Below are 19,198 nucleotides of genomic sequence, written 5' to 3'. Positions count from 1 at the left end.
AGTGACAGACTTTATTTTTTGGGGCTCCAAAATCACTGCAGATGCTGACTGCAGCTATGAAATTAAAACATGCTTGCTCCTTGGAAGAAAAGCTATGACAATCCTAGACAGCATATTAAAAAGGAGAAACATGACTTTGTCAACAAAGGTTCGTATAGTCAAAGCTATGGTTTTTCTATTAGTCATGTATGGATGTAAGAGTTGGACCATAAGAAAAGCTGGATGCCGAAGAATTGATGCTTTTGAATTGTGGTGTTGGAGAATACTCTTGAGACTCCCTTGGACTGCACGAACAAACCAGTCAATCCTAAAGGAAATCAACCGTGAATATTCATTGCAAGGACTGATGCTGATGCTGAAACTCCAATACTTTGGCCACCTGATGTGAAGAGCCAGCTCACTGGAAAAGACCCTGATGCTGGGAAAAGTTGAAGGCAGGAGGAGAAGGGGACAACAGAGGACGAGATGGTTGGATGATGTCATCAACTCGGACATGAGTTTAGCAATCTCAGGGAGATAGTGAAGGACACGGAAGCCTGGTGTGTTGCAGTCTATGGGGTGGCAAAGAGTCAGACACGACTGAACAGCAACAGCAATGTTGATTTTGAGCATTATAATAATCGTTTTGAGCATTTTTGTCTACTTACACTTAGTCACAATAGGCCTCTCGGTTTTCATAATGGGAAATAGCATAAGAACATCTAGTCCAGCAACTTCCAAATGAGTTGCGATTAAAAATTAGTTAGCCACTGAAGCAACATATTTGTATCACTACCCAGGCAGCTGCAAATTTTGTTTATCCAAAAAGATCCTGGTAAGGATTAAATTATAGGAGAATGCTTTTCATTAGCAGATTTTCATTTGGTAGGCTTTTATTTGTTGAATATATTATGTATGTATTCTTTTTCCAGCTTGCTTATATTGAGAATTAAGGGGAGATATTTGAAAGAGGTGAATGATAAAGGAATGAAGATGACTGGGTCAATAATATTATTAGACAGTTTTTGAAAGTGATTTATTTGCCATTTTGCTTTCAGATGATTTCTTTTTTAAACATTAGATTAGCAGTTTAAAAAAAATGCTTTTTAAAACTTGTTTCACTTTTTGTAAAGCATTTTCTTTTTGTAAGAGTCCCTTCATCACTGACTTCTCATGTGATGGTTATTTCCACTTCTTTCATCATCACAGAGGGCACAACTGTGCTCATTCCTGCAGCTGAGTTGGAGGGCTGTATTGATGTCTGGGCCCAAGGGTCTGTGCACCTAGTATTGTGTGTCAGGAGGACAGAGGGATGGCGCCAACCATCCTGCTGTGCGCCAGTAACTAGAATTAGTTACAAACCGATCGAATCCGTTGCAGCCAATTGGTAAACTAATTGGTAATTTTAGCTGTACATCTATATGTAGTTATCTGAATGCCTATAACATTACTTTCAGAGCCACTTTTGTTCTGTTCATCCTGCTTAACAAAATAGCCTTCATAGCTGCAAGGAGAAAGATGTGCATCAGTGACTGGGAGGCTGCTCCAGCTGCTTGTCTTGTTTGTATTCCCTTGTTCGTAAAACATGACTCAGGTTACAGCTGCATGGTACCACTCTGATCATTTCTGATAACGGTGAGCTAAACATTCCTTAAAATAGGTTGTTTAAGCCACCAAATGCACTTTCTCTGTGCCAACTTGTATCAGAAGTATAGCTGCTTATATTCTTGCCTTTTAGAGGGTTTCTTCTTCTTTTCTTTCAGTGAAAAGGGAAATCAGTAGACAACTTTTAAAGGAAATTATTGAGAATTAAATCTTTCTGTGCCCTAAAGTAGGTCACTTAAGTTAATGAATTTAATTAAAGAATTTGAATTGTATTAGTAGAGTTGAGAAAAGGAAGTCAACTAAATTTTTAAAATTTTCCTTTTCCTGATCACAGAAAACTTTCATTACGAGTGATTTGGCAATAAGATTACCTTAGAAAGAAAATAAACAGTACTTCTATGTCAGGAGAGTCTTTTAAAGTAGAATATAATTTTTATGACTAAAGTGAGGTTGGTACTATATTTCATTTATGAATAACTTGGCATATATTTATTATTAGTCTTGGGTCTGGTTTCCAAAGTGTACCTGTATGTTTTAAAAAAAAAATTTGTAAGTGAAAAGTGTTTTTGAGGTCTTTGAGGCCCACTGATACTAAACCATGAGTCCAGTACTTTGTTATGGAAAAGTAATATATTTTTAAAACAAATAACCGTCTTTATAGCTGGCTGTCATTTTCTGATAGTCATCTTCTGGGAGAATTGGAAAGTTGCCTTTTATAGTAAAGTGAGACTGGCATGTCTTTACAGTAAGATGAGAATACTATGATACTGGTAAAGTGAATACACTTTAAAGTTCTTTGTCTTAGCATTTAAGACGAAACATGGCAACTATGGCCAATTAAGCAATGTCCGCACATAGCTAAACTTGACATCAATTCCCTTTTGTCAGACGTGGAGTGGATCTTAGTGGCTTCTGCTTTTAAATCTTTCTTGTGTAAAATTTTCATTGCTACTCTCACGTAAAACTAGTCAGTGCTAAGAAACAAGTCTCTGCGAGATGAGTAGAATCTAGTGTCACAGTAGTGTGATTTTGGATTTTCTAAAGAGGAAAATTAGAGTGCAGATAAACTGAATTAGAAGTGATTCCTGTGAAATCCCATCAGTTTGAAATGTATTTTGTTATTGGAGGCTTAGTGTCTGTGCAAATGTTGTATTTGATAAACAGAATGCAGGTAACCCATATTATTAAAACTGGTTTTACATCGTGCATAATTATAATGGCCTTTGATATATTCAGCTTTGTATCATTTGCCTTAGAAATGCTGGTAAAATTTTAAACATTTACTTTTCCAAATATATTTCTTTTTAAACTGATGATTTCACATATATGTTAGCAGAATTAAAGATTATTTAAAAGACTAACCGTTATTATTTTTTAAATTTGATTTCAGAAAGCTTCAGTTTAGTAGTAAATGTAAAAAATGTTGATGAAGAACACTGGAGGGAAGCATGCCCTTGATAATGGATTTGCTAGTAACTTTCTTCATTCCTATCGTTTCTTCTTTTTATTTTTCTTGCTGCTGGTAGAGAACATCTTGGAGGTATGACTGAGCAGAAAGAGCAGTGGGCCAGGAGTCCGTGCAGTGGGGCTCGGGTTCTGTGCTGTCACAACCAGATCACCAAACTCACGTTATCTTGGAAATTATGTAACTGACTAGAGCCTGTGTGACTTCTTCATTCATTAGATAATCCTCTGAAATTTACTCATTATGTAACATCTTTTGTCACTAATAGTTTTACTTATTCAGCCCATTCTTCAGAATAAAAATTTCTAAACAAGACTGGAGAGGGTAGAAATTTGCTTTAAGAGGGATTGTAAATTATAATTAATTTCTGTCATAAAGTACCACTGATAAATGTTACATTGGACATCTGAGGGAATAATCTTCTGTTTAATTCACTCAGGCTAAAGAGCAGCATTTGCTAGCATGCTACTGATGTTTCAAATCACTGAATACCTCTCTCTTCTGGTTTGAATTTCATTGATTCAGTGTTTTGACACATAGTGGATTTCTAACAAATTTTATTTTGGTGAGTAAATCATAGAATCTTAGAACTGTGAGTAAAGTTGTCTAATCCACCTACCCATTACACGGTTACCCTTGACCGTATTCCCTCTGGTAACTAATTCTCTTTTTGAGACAGCTCTGGCAGGTGAAAATCTGTCATTTTCACTGAGCATTCTTTGTTCTATAACTTGTATTTATGTGGAAAAATATAATCCCTTTTATGACAACCTCTCTTATGTGAAGATGTTTATCATAACATCCCATTAGTCTTTAAGCCTAGTCATCCAGTTCTTACTGTAGTTCCTACTATGATGTGATGTTAAAAACTTCCTTATTATCACACTTGGTTTATTGTGTTCTACTTTATCTATCTATCCTCCTTAAATTGTGCTTACCATGGCTTACTGGCTAGCAAGTAGCTAGCAACAGAATTAGACTCTAGCTGATTAAATAGAAAAATTAATTCTTTGAGAGGACAGGTCACAGATTTGATACTAAAACCCATGAATCAGGGTTAGAAAATAGGCAGAAACCAGGGAGGTTCTGCAGAGAAACATCTGGCTAGGATGTATTGCTGTTTTTTTAAATACCACCATTTCCTCTTTATCTTTGCCTTGCTTGCTTGAGATTCAGAGTCCCAGGCAAGTGAGTCTGATTGGTTAAGTTCCAATCATATTACTGTGCTTAACTGTCAAGTAGTAGAGAGCAGGAAGATCTTCTCCTTTTATGTCTGTGCAAAAACCCAATTCCCCAAACTAGAAAGAGAGTGGAAATTCAGGTTAGCAGTAAAAAAAATGTTTCACATAGACAGAAAACCCACAGAGGAAGTGGTCTCATTTTACCTTATGCTGATCAGACCCCCAGCCTTTTCATAGTTGCTATTATAATTGTATTATTGAAGTGTGAGGCCATATTCAGTTTTTCCTCTGGCTCAGCAAACTATTTACTCAACTTAAGCTTAGTGTCAAGTGAAATTACAGTCTTTTTTATATGTGTCATGTGTTGTTAAGACCAACCTCTTCTGCCTGATATTTTACTTGCACAGTTAGTTACTGGATCAAAGGGTAGAATCAGAAACTTATCATTTAAAAATATCTCATCTTTTTAGATTTGCCACATTACTGTAACCTGTCCATGCTGCTCAATAGAAATATAACATGAGCCACATATGTACTTCTAAATTTCCTACTTGTTACATTAAAAAGGCAAAAAGAAACATATGAAAATAACTTACATAATATTTTAAATTTGACCCAATACATCAAAAATTATTTCAACATGTAATGAGTATGAATATTATTATTTTTACTATGATCATTATTATTAAGATATTTTACATTCTTTCTTTTTGGTCAGAGTCTAAGTTCAGAGCAGCTACCTTTCATGTACTTGATAACCACGTGTGGCAAGTGATTACCATATTGAACAATGCAGATTTATATATTTTTTGAATTCTTTTGTCTATGGTGGACTTATTTCATTTGTAAATAAATGAATGAGCATACCCTGTATTTCTTTATCAAATACCCTGTATTTCTTTTATCATACACTGGTAAAAATGTTTGGGTAGAGGGACTTTTCGTATCTCTGAGGATAATTGGAAGAGCTAGGTGATAAATAATAAATCTACAGACAGCTTAGGGAGAGTGAAGAATTCTTAAGCAGAAGAATAATAGGAGCATGATCCAGGAAAAGATAGAAATCTTTAGGGGGGAGTCTCAGCAATAATAATCTGAGTAATTTATTGGCCAGAGGACAAATTATAGTAAAAATTAGGAAATATTTTGAACTGAATAACAAAAATAATATATGTGAGATGGAGCCAAAGTCATATCTGAAGGAAACTCTATAGTGCTGTTGCCTCTGCTGCTAAGTCGCTTCAGTCGTGTCCGACTCTGTGCGACCCCATAGACAGCAGCCCACCAGGCTCTGCCGTCCCTGGGATTCTCCAGGCAAGAACACTGGAGTGGGTTGCCATTTCCTTCTCCATTGCATGAAAGTGAAAAGTGAAAGTGAAGTCCCTCAGTCGCGACTGATTTGTGGCGACCTCATGGACTGTAGCCCACCAGGCTCCTCCATCCATGGGATTTTCTAGGCAAGAGTACTGGAGTGGCTTGCCATTGCCTAAAATGCATATAATTTCTGGAATGAAATAAAGGCTGAAAGCCAATGATCAAAATATCCAGCTTAAGAAGTTAGGGGAAAAAGTAAACTAAACCCAGAGACATCAGAAGGAAGAAAATGATAAAGAGCAGAAATTAATAAAATAGAACTGTCATACATCAGACATTATCATCAAAGTCAGGAGCTGCTGCTGTGGTTAATCAAGAAAAGAAATTAGAAAGTGTGGAAACTAGTATCAGTGATGAAAAAGATAATATTACTACTAACATTGCTATCAGATATGAAAAAGGTAACTGACTGCAGGTCCTATAGAACATTAAAAAGACAAGAGATCCTTCTCTATTCTCTTGTTCTCCCACCTCATGAAAAAAAATATGGATTAGAAGTAGCTGGCAGATGTGGGTTGGTCACATAAGAAATATTAAGAAAATAAGATATTGAATATAAAGGGAATAAAATTTCTCACTTTCAGAGAAAGGATTTACCAATATGGAAAGGGAGAAGTTTAGAATGAACTATAGGTGATTGATGTGAAGAGCTGACTCACTGGAAAAGACCCTGATGCTGGGAAAGATTGACGGCAAGAGGAGAAGGGGAAGACAGAGGATGAGATGGTTAGATAGCATCACTGACTCAATGGACATGAATTTGAGCAAACTTAGGAAGATAATGAAGAACAGGGAAACCTGGTGTGCTGCAGTTCACGGTGTCACAGAGTCAGACGCTGCTTAGCAACTGAACAACAACAACAAATAGGTGATTGAATTTGGAAGCATTGGTATGAGCTTAAATTTCTTTTTAAAATACCTATACACAGCTAGGTACAGAAGTAGGTGTAGATGTGTTCATGTGTATGTGTGCGCATGCGTGCATGTGTATGTGTGTATTTGTTTTTCTACTGTCTGCTTTTGCTTCATTGACTACACTAAAGCCTTTGAATGTGTGGATCACAACAAAATGGAAAATTCTTAAAGAGATGGGAATATGAGACCACCTTCCCTGCCTCCTGAGAAACCTGTATGCAGAACAAGAAGCAACAGTTAGAATGGGAGTGGTTCAAAATTAGGAAAGGAGTACATTAAAGCTGTATATTGTTACCCTGATTATTTACTTATATGCAGAGTACATCATGCGAAATGCTAGGCTGGGTGACTCACAAGCTGGAATCAAGAGTGTGGGGAGAAATATCAATAGTCTTAGATATGCAGTTGATACCACTTTAATGGCAGAAAGCGAAGATAACTAAAGAGTGTCTTGATGAGGGTGAAAGAGGAGAGTGAAAAACTGGTTTAAAACTCAACATTCAAAAAACAAAGATCATGGCCATCCATTCCCATCACTTCATGGCAAATAGATGGGAAAAAGTAGAAACAGTGACGGATTTTATATTCTTGGGCTCCAAAATCACTGTGGACAGTGACTGCAGGCATGAAATTAAAAGACACTTGCTCCTTGGAAGAAAAGCTATGACAAAACCTAGACAGTGTATTAAAAAGCAGAGACATCAGTTTGCTGACTAAGATCCATCTCCTCAAAGCTATGGTTTTTCCCATAGTCATGTATGGATGTGAGAGCTGGACCATAAAGAAGTCTGAGCACAGAAGAATTGATGCTTTCAAACTGTGGTTTGAAAAGAAGACTTGTGAGTGTCCCTTGGACAGCAGGGAGATGAAACCAGTCAATCCTAAAGGAAATCAACCCTAAATATTCATTGGAAGGACTGATGTTTAAGCTGAAGTTTCAATACTTTGGCCACTTGAATCAAAGAGCCAACTAATTGGAAAAGACCCTGATGCTAGGAAAGATTGAGGGCAGGAGGAGAAGGGGGCGACAGAGGATGAGATGGCTGGATGGGTCACCGCCTCAGTGGGCATGAGTCTGAGCAAACTCCACGAGATAGCAACTGAACAACAACAACTGGGAGCGCCCTGAAGCTCTGACGCACCAGTATCAGTGAGCACGTTAAATACCTGATCTTTAGGTATTTATATCACTTAGGTCAATATATCATTCTCCAATGAAAAGAACCAGAACTGCTTAGAGAAATGGCTGATTCCAGGGCAGGGCCAGGGAAAATACAGGATGAGCCTGAAAAATCTTTTTGTGACAGAAAGTAGGAAATAATCTGACGCAATTGTAACATGTCAGAAATACGTAAGAGCCAGCATCAGCAACTTCCCATTTGCCAAATCTGGGGGAATTCGAGTATTAAAATAAACAATGATAGTAATGGATCATTGAAGAATATAGAAATTGATGAATCCATACTATTATGAATAAGTAAATTAATAAATAGTCAAATAAGGGAGAAGGGAAAGCACCTTTTCTATAATAGAATGCTAAGTAATAAATGTAGAAGGAATGATGAAATTAGAAAACCATTATTTAGAAATTATTATAATAATTTATCCAGGCAAGAATCACCAGTGGATCTTAAATTAGTGAAATTTGTTGAAGAACATGATATTTATAGTTATAGAATATCTCCCTAAAAGGTAGCTTTTAAGTACAGAGAAAAATAGGAAGTTTAAGCAGGGAGTTGTTAGATACCACTTATCAAATTATCAAATTTATTATCATTAGTAATAGGACATATACATAGTGGGTGCCTCTTTATATTAGGCACTGAGAAGACCACAGCATCACTAATGTGGTATTCCTGATAATTCATTTAATTTGACCTTAAATTGATTGACATATTACAAAATAACTGCCTGTATTCTTTAAAAATATGAGGTCATGAACAACTGAGGAAGAGCAGTAATAGAATGAAGAAAACAGGACAGTTAAATACATGTGTGATTCTCAGTAGGACCTTGGATTAGATAATTTTTCTTCTCTTAAGCCACCCTGATTATTTAACTTATATGCAGAATACATCACATGAAATGCCAGGCTAGATGGCTCACAAGCTGGAATCAAGATTGAAGGGAGAAATATCAATAACCTCAGATATTATGCAGATGACCCTAATGGCAGAAAATGAAAAGCAACTAAAGCGTTTTTTTTTTTTTGTTTGTTTGTTTTTTGTTTTTTTTTTTTTGTGATGAAGGTGAAAGAGTAGAGTGAAAAGCTGGGTTAAAACAAACATTCAAAAAATGAAGATCATGGCATCCAGTCCCATCACTTCATGGTAAATGGGTGGGGGATACATGGAAACAGTGAGAGACTTTGTTTTCTTGGGCTCCAAAATCACTGCGGTTGGTGACTGCAGGCACAAAATTAAAAGACAATTGCTTTTTGGAAGAAAAGCTATGACAAACCTAGATAGCATATTGAAAAGCAGAGACATCACTTTGCCAAGAAAGGTCCATCTAGTCAGAGCTATGGTTTTTCCAGTAGTCATGTACAGATGTGAGAGTTGAACCCTCAAGAAGGCTGAGCACTGAAGAATTGATGCTTTCAAAGCTGTAGTGCTGGAGAAGACTCTTGAGAGTCCCTTGTTCAGCAAGGAGATGAAACTAGTCAGTCCTAAAGGAAATCAATTCCGAATATTCACTGGAAGGACTGATGCTTAAATTTAAGTTTCAATACTTTGACTAGCTGATGCAAAGAGCTGACTCATTGGAAAGGACCCTGATATTGGGAAAAATTTAGGGGAGGAGGAGAAGGGGGTGACAGAGGATGAGATGGTTGGATGGCATCATTGATTCAGTGGACATGCTGGTGCTGCTGCTGCTGAGTCGCTTCAGTCCTGTCCGACTCTGTGCGACCCCATAGACGGCAGCCCACCAGGCTCCCCCGTCCCTGGGATTCTCCAGGCAAGAACACTGGAGTGGGTTGCCATTTCCTTCCCCAATGCATGAAAGTGAAAAATGAAAGTGAAGTCACTTTGAAAACTTTGAAGAAAACATAGATGTAAATCTTTGTAACTTTGGAGTAGGCAGTACTTTCTCAAATACTATACCCAGAGCACAAGTAACCAAATAAATATGTAAATTGAACTTTATCTAAATTTAAAACTTACATGTGTTATTAGGACACTCACAAGTAAAAAGACAGCTCACAGAATGAGAGAAAATATTTTCAAACAATATGTCTGATAAGTTTAATATACAAAATATATGAAAAATTCCTGCAGTCCAAAATAAAAAAGACAAATAGCCCAGTTAAAAAATGGGCAAAGAATTTGAACAGACACTCTTGCATAGATGATATACAAATGTCCATAAACACATGAATATGTGCTCAACATTTTTATGGAAAATCAAATAAAAACAACAGTATCGCTTTACTGTCATTAGGTTGACTAGAGTCAAGAAGTCAGAAAATAGCAAATGTTGGTAAGGATTGAAGGAGATGCAGCCCTCTCATATTGCTAGTGGCAATGTAAAATGGTACAGCTACTGGTGAAAAAAATTTTGGTAGTTAATGTTAAATGTTAGAGTTACCATATGGCCCAGGAAATCCACTTCCACTTATACACCCAAGAGAATTAGAAACATGTGTTCACATAAAACCTTGTACATGAATGTTCACAGCTAGCAGCATTCATAATAGGAAAAAAGTGAGAACAGCCTAAATATCCATCAACTGAAAGTGAATAAAAGAAGTTGTGTTTACACAGTTATTTAGTTATAGAAAGGAATGGAGTACAGATGCATGCTACCAGGTAGATGAGCCTTGAAAACATTCAGTTCAGTTCAGTTGCTTAGTTGTGTCCAACTCTTCATGACCCCATGGACCACAGCACACCAGGCCTCCCTGTCCATCACCAACTCCCAGAGCCTCAAACTCATCTCCACTGAGTTGGTGATGCCATCCAACCATCTGATCCTCTGTCGTCCCCTTCTCTTCCTGCCTTCAGTCTTTCCCAGCATCAGGGTCATTTCAAATGAGTCAGCCCTTCGCATCAGGTGGCCAAAGTATTGGAGTTTCAGCTTCAACATCAGTCCTTCCAATGAACACTCAGGACTGATCTCCTTTAGGATGGACTGGTTGGATCTCCTTGCAGTCCAAGGGACTCTCAAGAGTCTTCTCCAACACCACAGTTCAAAAGCATCAATTCTTCTGTGCTCAGCTTTCTTTATAGTCCAACTCTCACATCCATACATGACTACTGGAAAAACCATAACCTTGATGAGACGGATCTTTGTGGGTAAAATAATGTCTCTGCTTTTTAATATGCTGTCTAGGTTGGACATAACTTTCCTTCCAAGGAGTAAGCATCTTTTAATTTCATGGCTGCAATCACCATCTGAAGTGATTTTGGAGCCCCCAAAATTAAAGTTAGCCACTGTTTCCACTGTTTCCCCATCTATTTGCCATAAAGTGATGGGACCGGATGCCAGGATCTTCGTTTTCTGAATGTTGAGCTTTAAGCCAACTTTTTCACTTTCCTCTTTCATTTCATCAAGAGGCTCTTTAGTTCTTCTTCACTTTCTGCCATAAGGGTGGTGTCATCTGCATATCTGAGGTTATTGTTATTTCTCCTGGCAGTCTTCCAGCTTTTGCTTCATCCAGCCCAGCATTTCTCATGAAAACATTATGCTAAAAGAAGCCGCCTTGAAAGACCACATATGATATGATTCTGTTTATATGAAATGTCTAGAACAGGCCAGTCCATAGATACAGAAGGTTGATCAGTGGTTTCCAAACGCTGGGGAGAAGGGAAAATGGGGAATGACTGCTAAAGGTTTCTTTTGGGGGATGATTAAAATGTTTTGGAATCAGTTGCATAATTCTGTGTATATATGGTACACAGCTCTGAATTGCATAATTTAAAATGGTGAATTTTATAGTCTGTGAATTATATCTCAATAACAAATTGAGGGAAAAAAGCCTGTATTATGCAAATTCTTCTACAACATAGAAAAATAGAGAATTCCTTTCAGCATGACTTTGATAACCAAAACCGTTACGAGAAAGGAAAATGTAGGCCACACTGAAGTACAGATGCTTAAGTCCTAAACCGGATAACGATGTATTGAATCTAGTGATTTGAAAATTGGACAGTACATCACAATCAAGTCAGGTTCTTTGCAGTCCTGCAGTGTTCCTTTAACATTTGAATATGAAATTAATGTTATTTACCAGATTAGATGAGTGAAGATGAAAAATCATATGATCATGTCAGTGATTTTTGAAAAATACTTTGTGAAATTCAGCACCCATTCATGATAAAACTAGTAAACTGAGAATAAAAAGGAGCATCCTTAGTGATATAAGGAATCTTCCAAAAATTCTAGAGTAAACATCAAGCTTAATGCTGAGATGTTGAGAGCTTTCCTTCTGAAATTGTGAATGAGACAAATCGGCCACTATCTTTATTTCTTTTCAGCCTTGTGCCAGCACAGGAATAAGAGAATAAGACATAAAAGATATGAGACTTAATGGAGAAAAATAAGTGTGTCATTATTTACAGATCACATATATATGTATATGTATACACACACAATAAACACACTTAGGAGATCCAGGAAAATCAACATTAACTGAAAAAAATTTAAAGCAACTACCATTTATTCTTAGGGTTGAGTCTAACAAAAGATATGTAATACACAGAAAAATATAATACATTATGAGACACACTGAGTAAGATAAATATATAGAGCTATAGGTCTGTAAAGACTAGAAAAACAATGTTATAAGAATATCAGTTTTCCTTTCAGTTCCTGTATAGAATCAGTGCAAATGCAATTAAAATTCTATTTTTTTTTTACCCTTGAGAAGTTGACAAGCTGATTCTAAAATTTGTATGGAAATGCAAAAAGGGCTGGAATTTGCCTAGACAACTTTGAGGTCAAAGATAAAGTTGGAGAATTTACTGAATTTTGAGATTTATTTTAGAGCTGTAACAATGCATGATAATTTACTGCTTGTATAAGAATAGACCAATGTAACAGAAGAGATATTCTAGACACAGACCCATGCTTTAAAAGATAATTTTGGAGAAATCTTCCTGACCTTGTGATAGGAAAAGAATACGTAAAAATAACACAAATAATATCAGTCTTTAGATAAAACAGTCATAAATTAGACCACCTTAAAATTTGGAATTTCTGTTCATCAAAAGATTCCATTCCATTAGGAGAGTGAAAAGGCAAGCTTATATGTGCTGTACATAGAATCAACAATAGGCACATATCCAAAAGAAGTTCTTCTGCACATCAGAAAGAGAAAGACACTAGAAAAACGGGATGAGTCTTGAATAAGCACTTTACAAAAAGAAGTTGGCCAATAAGCATATGAAAAAGTGCTGACAATCATTAATAATCAGCGAAACACATACTAAAACCAAAATGAAACCATTGCAGCGTCATCAGCCAGAATGGCTCAGGTTAAAAACACAAAAAGAAGACCCAAAATGGACAATTCCAGGTATAGATGAGGGTTGCTGCTGGGTGTGGCAACCACTTTGGAAAACAGTTTGTTACTATATATGCAAGTGGAACATAGGCCTACTCTGTGACTCAGCAGTTACACTCTTGATCATACACTCAACAGAAATAATACATATGTGCAGTGAACATGTACATGAGTAATAGCATATAACTTGTAATATCCCAAATTTGGAAATTACTTCAATATGCATCAACATTAGATTGTGTAAATATTAGGTAAATAAATATTAAAATAAATACCAACCAATAAATTTTGATAAACTGTAAATTGGGTAAATAAATGTTAATAGAATACTGTTCAGTAGTGACCTTGGAATATGACAGTAAGTGAATGGCAGGTATGTTCTGCAATATGGATGAATCTGATAAACAAATGTATGACAGAAATCACAAAATAATACATAGTCTATGAGTTCATTTTATGAATTTGAAAATAAAACTATTAGAAGTCAAAGCAGTGGTTACTTTGGAACAGTGATTAGAAGGGGGACATCAGGGAACTTTTATTAGAGACTGATAGTGTTAAATTTTTTGTCTTGGATGGTGGTTGCATGAGTCCTTACTTTGAAATAATTTATCAGTACATTTATGTTTCATGTACTTTTCTGTTTATTAAATATAGCAATAAAAAGATTAAAAAGTATTCAGTTGAGAAAGTCTTGAGAAGGAATATCAATACCATCTCTTGGTCTTTAGACTGTGAGCTTCACTAATTTCTTACCAAACAGAATGAAAATAACCCCCTACTCCCAGATATCAGTAGGTTTTGCTGCATCCTCAGTGAGGATTATTAATGTAAAAATTATTAATTCCTAAGTCCTTTACTCTAAAATTTTTTTTCTTGAAGCTCTTTAGTTTCAGAATGGAATCTAATGTTTGTTTGTTTTGAATTAGGAGGTGCTGATGATGCTGGATAACTATGTAAGAGATTTCAAAGCATTAATTGACTGGATTCAACTTCAGGAAAAGCTAGAGAAGACAGATGCTCAAAGCAGGTAATGAATTCTGGTCTTTATATTTATATCAGCTGGCAGATTCTAAAGCATTTATTAAAATTGACAATGAACTTGACCTCAGCTTAACTGGAAACTTGTCTAAATCTAAAAGTTGGGAGCTGCATTTCTCAAGTTCAGTAACAAGTATTTTATTGGGTACCTACTAGTGCAAGGCACTTGTTATCTTGTACAGAAATGTAACTGCTGAGTAAGATACACTTACTACTTTCATGGATTTGTAGTCTAAGGGTGGGATAAAATAGAACTGATTACTATGAAAAAATTGTCAATATTATAGGTGTCCAGAGGACAGAGTCATATCTCCTTTGGGGAATAGATCAGGAAAGATTTTGAGGAGATTGTAGAAGTGTTTAAAAAATGTGATGGATTTTAATAAAGTTGGCCTTTCAGATGAAGGGAATAAGGACAGCTATAGAAGTTCAGGGTGCATATGAAGTGACAGTAAAGTAGGGAAAAGTGTAGTATTTCTTCTTAAGGTAGTAGGCAGTGAGGGAAATTGATGAGACTAGGGGAGTAATGAAAGATCAGAGCTATCTTAGAAACCTTCATTTGGAATCAGCACACACAGAGCTGCACTGTGCGCTGCACTCAGCACACCTTCATTTGGAATCGGTCTCCGGGACTATTGTGGTGAAGAAAAACAGACGCAGTCCTGCCCTCATGAAGTGTGCAGGGCATTGACAGGAAACACTGAGGTTAAATACTTATCCGTGTACAGAGTCACCCCAAAGAAACATACTATACTTTGGGAGTATAATAAAAGGTACCATCAACCAGTTTGTTAAGCCCAGGAGGATTTCCCCAAGGAGCTTATATTTCAGTGAGGCAGAAATACCAAGAAGCAGTTAGCTTGACAAGGAGAAAAGAAAAATGTAATCCCAGGTAGAGGTGACAGTATAGGATATCCTGGAGGTGCAAAAGAGCACAGAATAGTCCAGGAGTTCAGAGTTTGGCAGGGTTGGAGTGAATAGAACAGGCAAAGAGTAGCATGAGCTGAACCTAGAGAGGTAGGCGGAGACCAGATTATGTAGGACTTTGTAGACGTGATAAACACTTTAGTGTTTATTTTGGGCCATAAAGGTTTTTAAGTAAGGAAATTACATATCAGACTTGTTGTTTTTTTTTTTTAAAGATGTTTCTGACTAGTGTGGGAAGGTTGAGATTCAGCAGTATAGTTTATAGATTAGATGCTGGCTACTCAGGCTCGAGGAAAGGCAGTAGGGAGAGTCAAGACATATTCCAGAGACGGATAATCCAACTGTATTTAGTATTGTTTTGGTTATGTGCACAAGCAAAAGAACAATTTGCTATTTAGTTTAGACTTATAAGTAAAGCCTGAGCTTTTGTGAAGTGGGTCAATTCACATGAAGCTACAGGGATGCCCTTTTACCCAGAGAAAACAGGCCTAGGCCGATTCTTTTCCTTGGATTTAACCTTGGTTCAGTCTCAGTGAGTGGAGCTGTCCTGTTGAGAAGGCATCGTCCTAGTCTGTCAACCCCAGGGGAAAACCAGGTGAGTGAAGGAATCCCAAGGGAAAAATCCAGGAAGTCTTGGTTCCCAGGAAACCAAATTCAGGGAAACTAGTTGTCTTTGCAATAAGCAGTTTCACCTTTACCCCTTGATAATAGGTTATTAGATTGGATGGGAGTGGGGGATACATTCTTTAGTGGGGTTGAACCAGATCATCATGCTGATTTGGAATTGGTGACTGTATTGCCCTTGCAAAGATAAGCAGAGGAAATCAGGTTCAAAGAAAACAGAATAGATGTACAGAGAGGGCAAAAATGAGGGGAATCATTTGGTCTTTCAGAGTTTGAGAGTGTTGCTTTAAAGCCTGCCTCTTCCAGACCTAATCCTCATGAGCCACCTTGAGGATGTCCTTATCCTTGTAAGTTTATATCCTTGCAATAAATCTTTATTTTCTTTTTTATTTAGCTTTATGAAGTTTCTGTTCCTTGTATCCAAAAAGGGTCTGTAATGTAACTGTCAATGCATTATAGAAGCTAACTAGTTTTTTTTTTCTTGCTTGCAAACTCCAGGCTAGCAGTGGCTATGTTGAAGATTGAGAAAGATTCTGAGGCCAACTCCAAGCTTAACAGCTATGCCTATCCGGGCATCATGGTTCAAAAATACACCTGAGGCAACACTTTAAAAAAATACATTTTATTTATTTGGCTGCATTGGATCTTAAGTTGCAGCATGCAGGATCTTTCATTGTGGCACATAGACTCTCCAGTTGCAAGGTGTGGGCCCCAGAGCATGTGAACTTCAGTAGTTGTGACAGAGGAGCTCTCTAGTTGTACAGGGGCTTAGTTGCTCCAAGACATGTGAGATCTTAGTTCCCTGATAAGGGATAGAACCCATGTCCTCTGCATTGTAAATCGGATCCTTAACAACTGAACCACCAGAGAAATCCCTGAGGCAACTTTTTTTACCTTAAGAACTTCCCAGCATTTCTCTTCTTTGCCTCCTGAGGCAGCTCACAGATATAAGAAGCAACCTTTAATTTCCTGTGGGTGGCATTATCCATCTTTCATTCATCATCTCATGCATCAAAATTTATTTCCCATATGATTTGGCAATAAATTTTCAAAAGCTTTAGATTTTATTTGGATAAACATCTATATGAATTTTCTTGTTTTCTAGTAATTAGTATCATTTTTTAATGAGAGAAAAAAAATCACAGTCACTAGATTGAATAAAGAGTAAGAGGCTAGGACATTTGGAGAGTTATGGAGGTCTGATTGAGGGCGTAGGATAGAGAAGATATTGCTTGGGGAAATTTTTTTCAAGTAGAGATTATGCATCCTATCAACTGATTGGTGTGGGACCAGTGAAGAAGGAGGAATAGTTAGCTTTTCTAGCAAAGAACAGTGAAATGTTTATGATGTTGCTCTTGTGGGTAAGGTAGAGGATGAATGTGTATTCTTCAGTTTAACCCTCAGCAGTTTCTGTCTTGATCTCTGCTCTACACTCTTAGCTCTCCAACAATACTGGATACAGTAGCCAAAATTAGTACCATTGCCTTTTTAATGTGTTTTTAGCTGGGTGTATGGAAGCTTTTAAAATATAAGTAGTTTATATTGTGTCTTTGTAACCCCATAACCTGCTGTAGTGGATGGAAAATCCTGGACCATGCATCATCTGGAATTATTTACTGGTAATATGGTAAAGAACTTTCTGATAGACAGTGTACCAAGGAAAAATTGTGATCTGCTTATGTTTTCATGCACTTAACAACAAAGAGAAAAGATTAGACTACCCTACCACCACCACCATTGCCGCCACCTCTTTTCTCTTTTAATCTTTTGTGTGTCTTGAATTGGCAGACCAACTTCGTTGGCATGGGAAGTAAAGAAGATGTCCCCAGGACGTCATGTGATTCCAAGTCCATCAACAGATAGAATCAATGTAACATCAAATGCTCGAAGAAGCTTAAATTTTGGGTGAGATGAACTCAAAAAAGGCTACTAAGGCTTACATTATAGTAAATAAATTTTTTGTGGACAATATACTTGTATTATAAAACTTGCATTTCACTATAAATATATCGTTGTATATGTTTTTGTTTATGTTTGAATAAAAAGTTAAAATCCAGGAGAGTAAAGTTTTAACTTTTAGGAAGTATTTTATGTTCAAACATAGGATCCCAAAGTTAAAACTCAGAAACATATGTCATGCTAAATGATTAGTAGCATGAATTGTCAATTTCACAACAGATGACCTAAATATATCATAAACTGTGTTATGTGTCATATGGACAGTAATATATCTTTATACATTATAATCTTATCAACAGTTGTATAATTACTATTTTATGAAGTTGTCTTTTATATCACATAACAGAAGAGTTATAAGAAGAAATGAGGTTGTGCTGTCTTTTGTATTTACCTACGTAGTTATTTACTTTTGGTGGTTCTCTTTATCTCTTCATGTGGATTCAGGTTACTGTCTGGTGGCCTGTCATTTAACTGGAGCTGTCTTTAATATATCTTATTAGGCAGGTCTGCTGGTAGCAGTTTTTATCAGGTTTTGTTTATCTGAGAATATCTTAATTTATCTTTCAATTTTTTGAAGGATAGTTTTGCTGTACATAGAATTCTTGATTGAGAGTGTTTCTGTTTTAGCACTTTGACTATGTCCTCTCACTGCCTTCTGGCTTCCATGGCTTCTGATGAGAAATAAGGTGTTATTCTTTCATAAGATACCTCAGTTCTCTCTCTTGGTGCTCTCAAGATTCTCTCTTTGTCTTTCATTGTCAATAGTTTGATTATGATGTATTTAGGTGTGGAGTTTGTAGAGCTCTTTTAGATTTGTAGATAAGTGTTTTTCATCAAATTTAGTAAGTTTTTGTCCATTATTTCTACAGATACCCTTTCTGTCCCTTTTTCTCTCTCCTCTCCTCTGGAAATTCCACTCATACTGAGATTGTGTTACTCATGATGGTGTTCCACAGTCTTTGAGACTCTGTTCAAATTTCTGCATTCATTTTTCTTTCTGATTTTTGGGTTCAGTTCAGTCGCTCAGTCATGTCCGACTCTTTGCGACCCCATGAATTGCAGCATGCCAGGCCTCCCTGTCCATCACCAACTCCTGGACTTCACTCAAACTCAACGTCCATCAAGTTGGTGATGCCATCCAGCCATCTCATCCTCCGTTGTCCCCTCCTGCCCCCAGTCCCTCCCAGCATCAGAGTCTTTTCCAATGAGTCAACTCTTCGCATGAGGTGGCCAAAGTACTGGAGTTTCAGCTTTAGCATCATTCCTTCCAAAGAAATCCCAGGGCTGATCTCCTTTAGAATGGACTGGTTGGATCTCCTTGCAGTGCAAGGGACTCTCAAGAGTCTTCTCCAACACCACAGTTCAAAAGCATCAGTTCTTTGGCGCTCAGCTTTCTTCACAGTCCAACTCTCACATCCATACATGACCACTGGAAAAACCATAGCCTTGATTAGATAGTCTCAATTTACCTCTTTTTAAATTTGCTAATTCTTTATTTTGCAAGCTTAATTCTGCTGTTGAGCCCCTCTGGTGAATTTTTCATTTTCATTATTGTACTTTTCAACTCCAGAACACCTATGTAATTCTTTTAAAGTATTTATTTGTTTATTTATTTGACTGTGA

General features: G+C 36.8%; 1 protein-coding gene across 9 annotated transcripts in view; it reads left to right on the top strand.

The window, feature by feature from the left end:
• Nucleotides 1-19,198, top strand: part of SCAPER (S-phase cyclin A associated protein in the ER) — a 413,812-nt gene that overhangs the window by 68,290 nt on the left and 326,324 nt on the right. For all 9 annotated transcript variants that reach the window (XM_055556199.1, XM_055556197.1, XM_055556200.1 and 6 more), the window contains exons 6-7: nucleotides 13,954-14,054; nucleotides 17,405-17,521. In XM_055556199.1, coding sequence (XP_055412174.1) covers nucleotides 13,954-14,054; nucleotides 17,405-17,521 — 218 coding nt within the window. The remainder of the gene's footprint in view (nucleotides 1-13,953; nucleotides 14,055-17,404; nucleotides 17,522-19,198) is intronic.

Source organism: Bubalus kerabau, chromosome 19, assembly GCF_029407905.1.
Source record: "Bubalus kerabau isolate K-KA32 ecotype Philippines breed swamp buffalo chromosome 19, PCC_UOA_SB_1v2, whole genome shotgun sequence".
In the NCBI taxonomy this organism is placed as follows: Eukaryota; Metazoa; Chordata; class Mammalia; order Artiodactyla; family Bovidae; genus Bubalus; species Bubalus kerabau.
The sequence above is the reverse complement of the archived record's forward strand: the minus strand, read 5'-3'. Positions and strand labels throughout refer to the sequence as shown.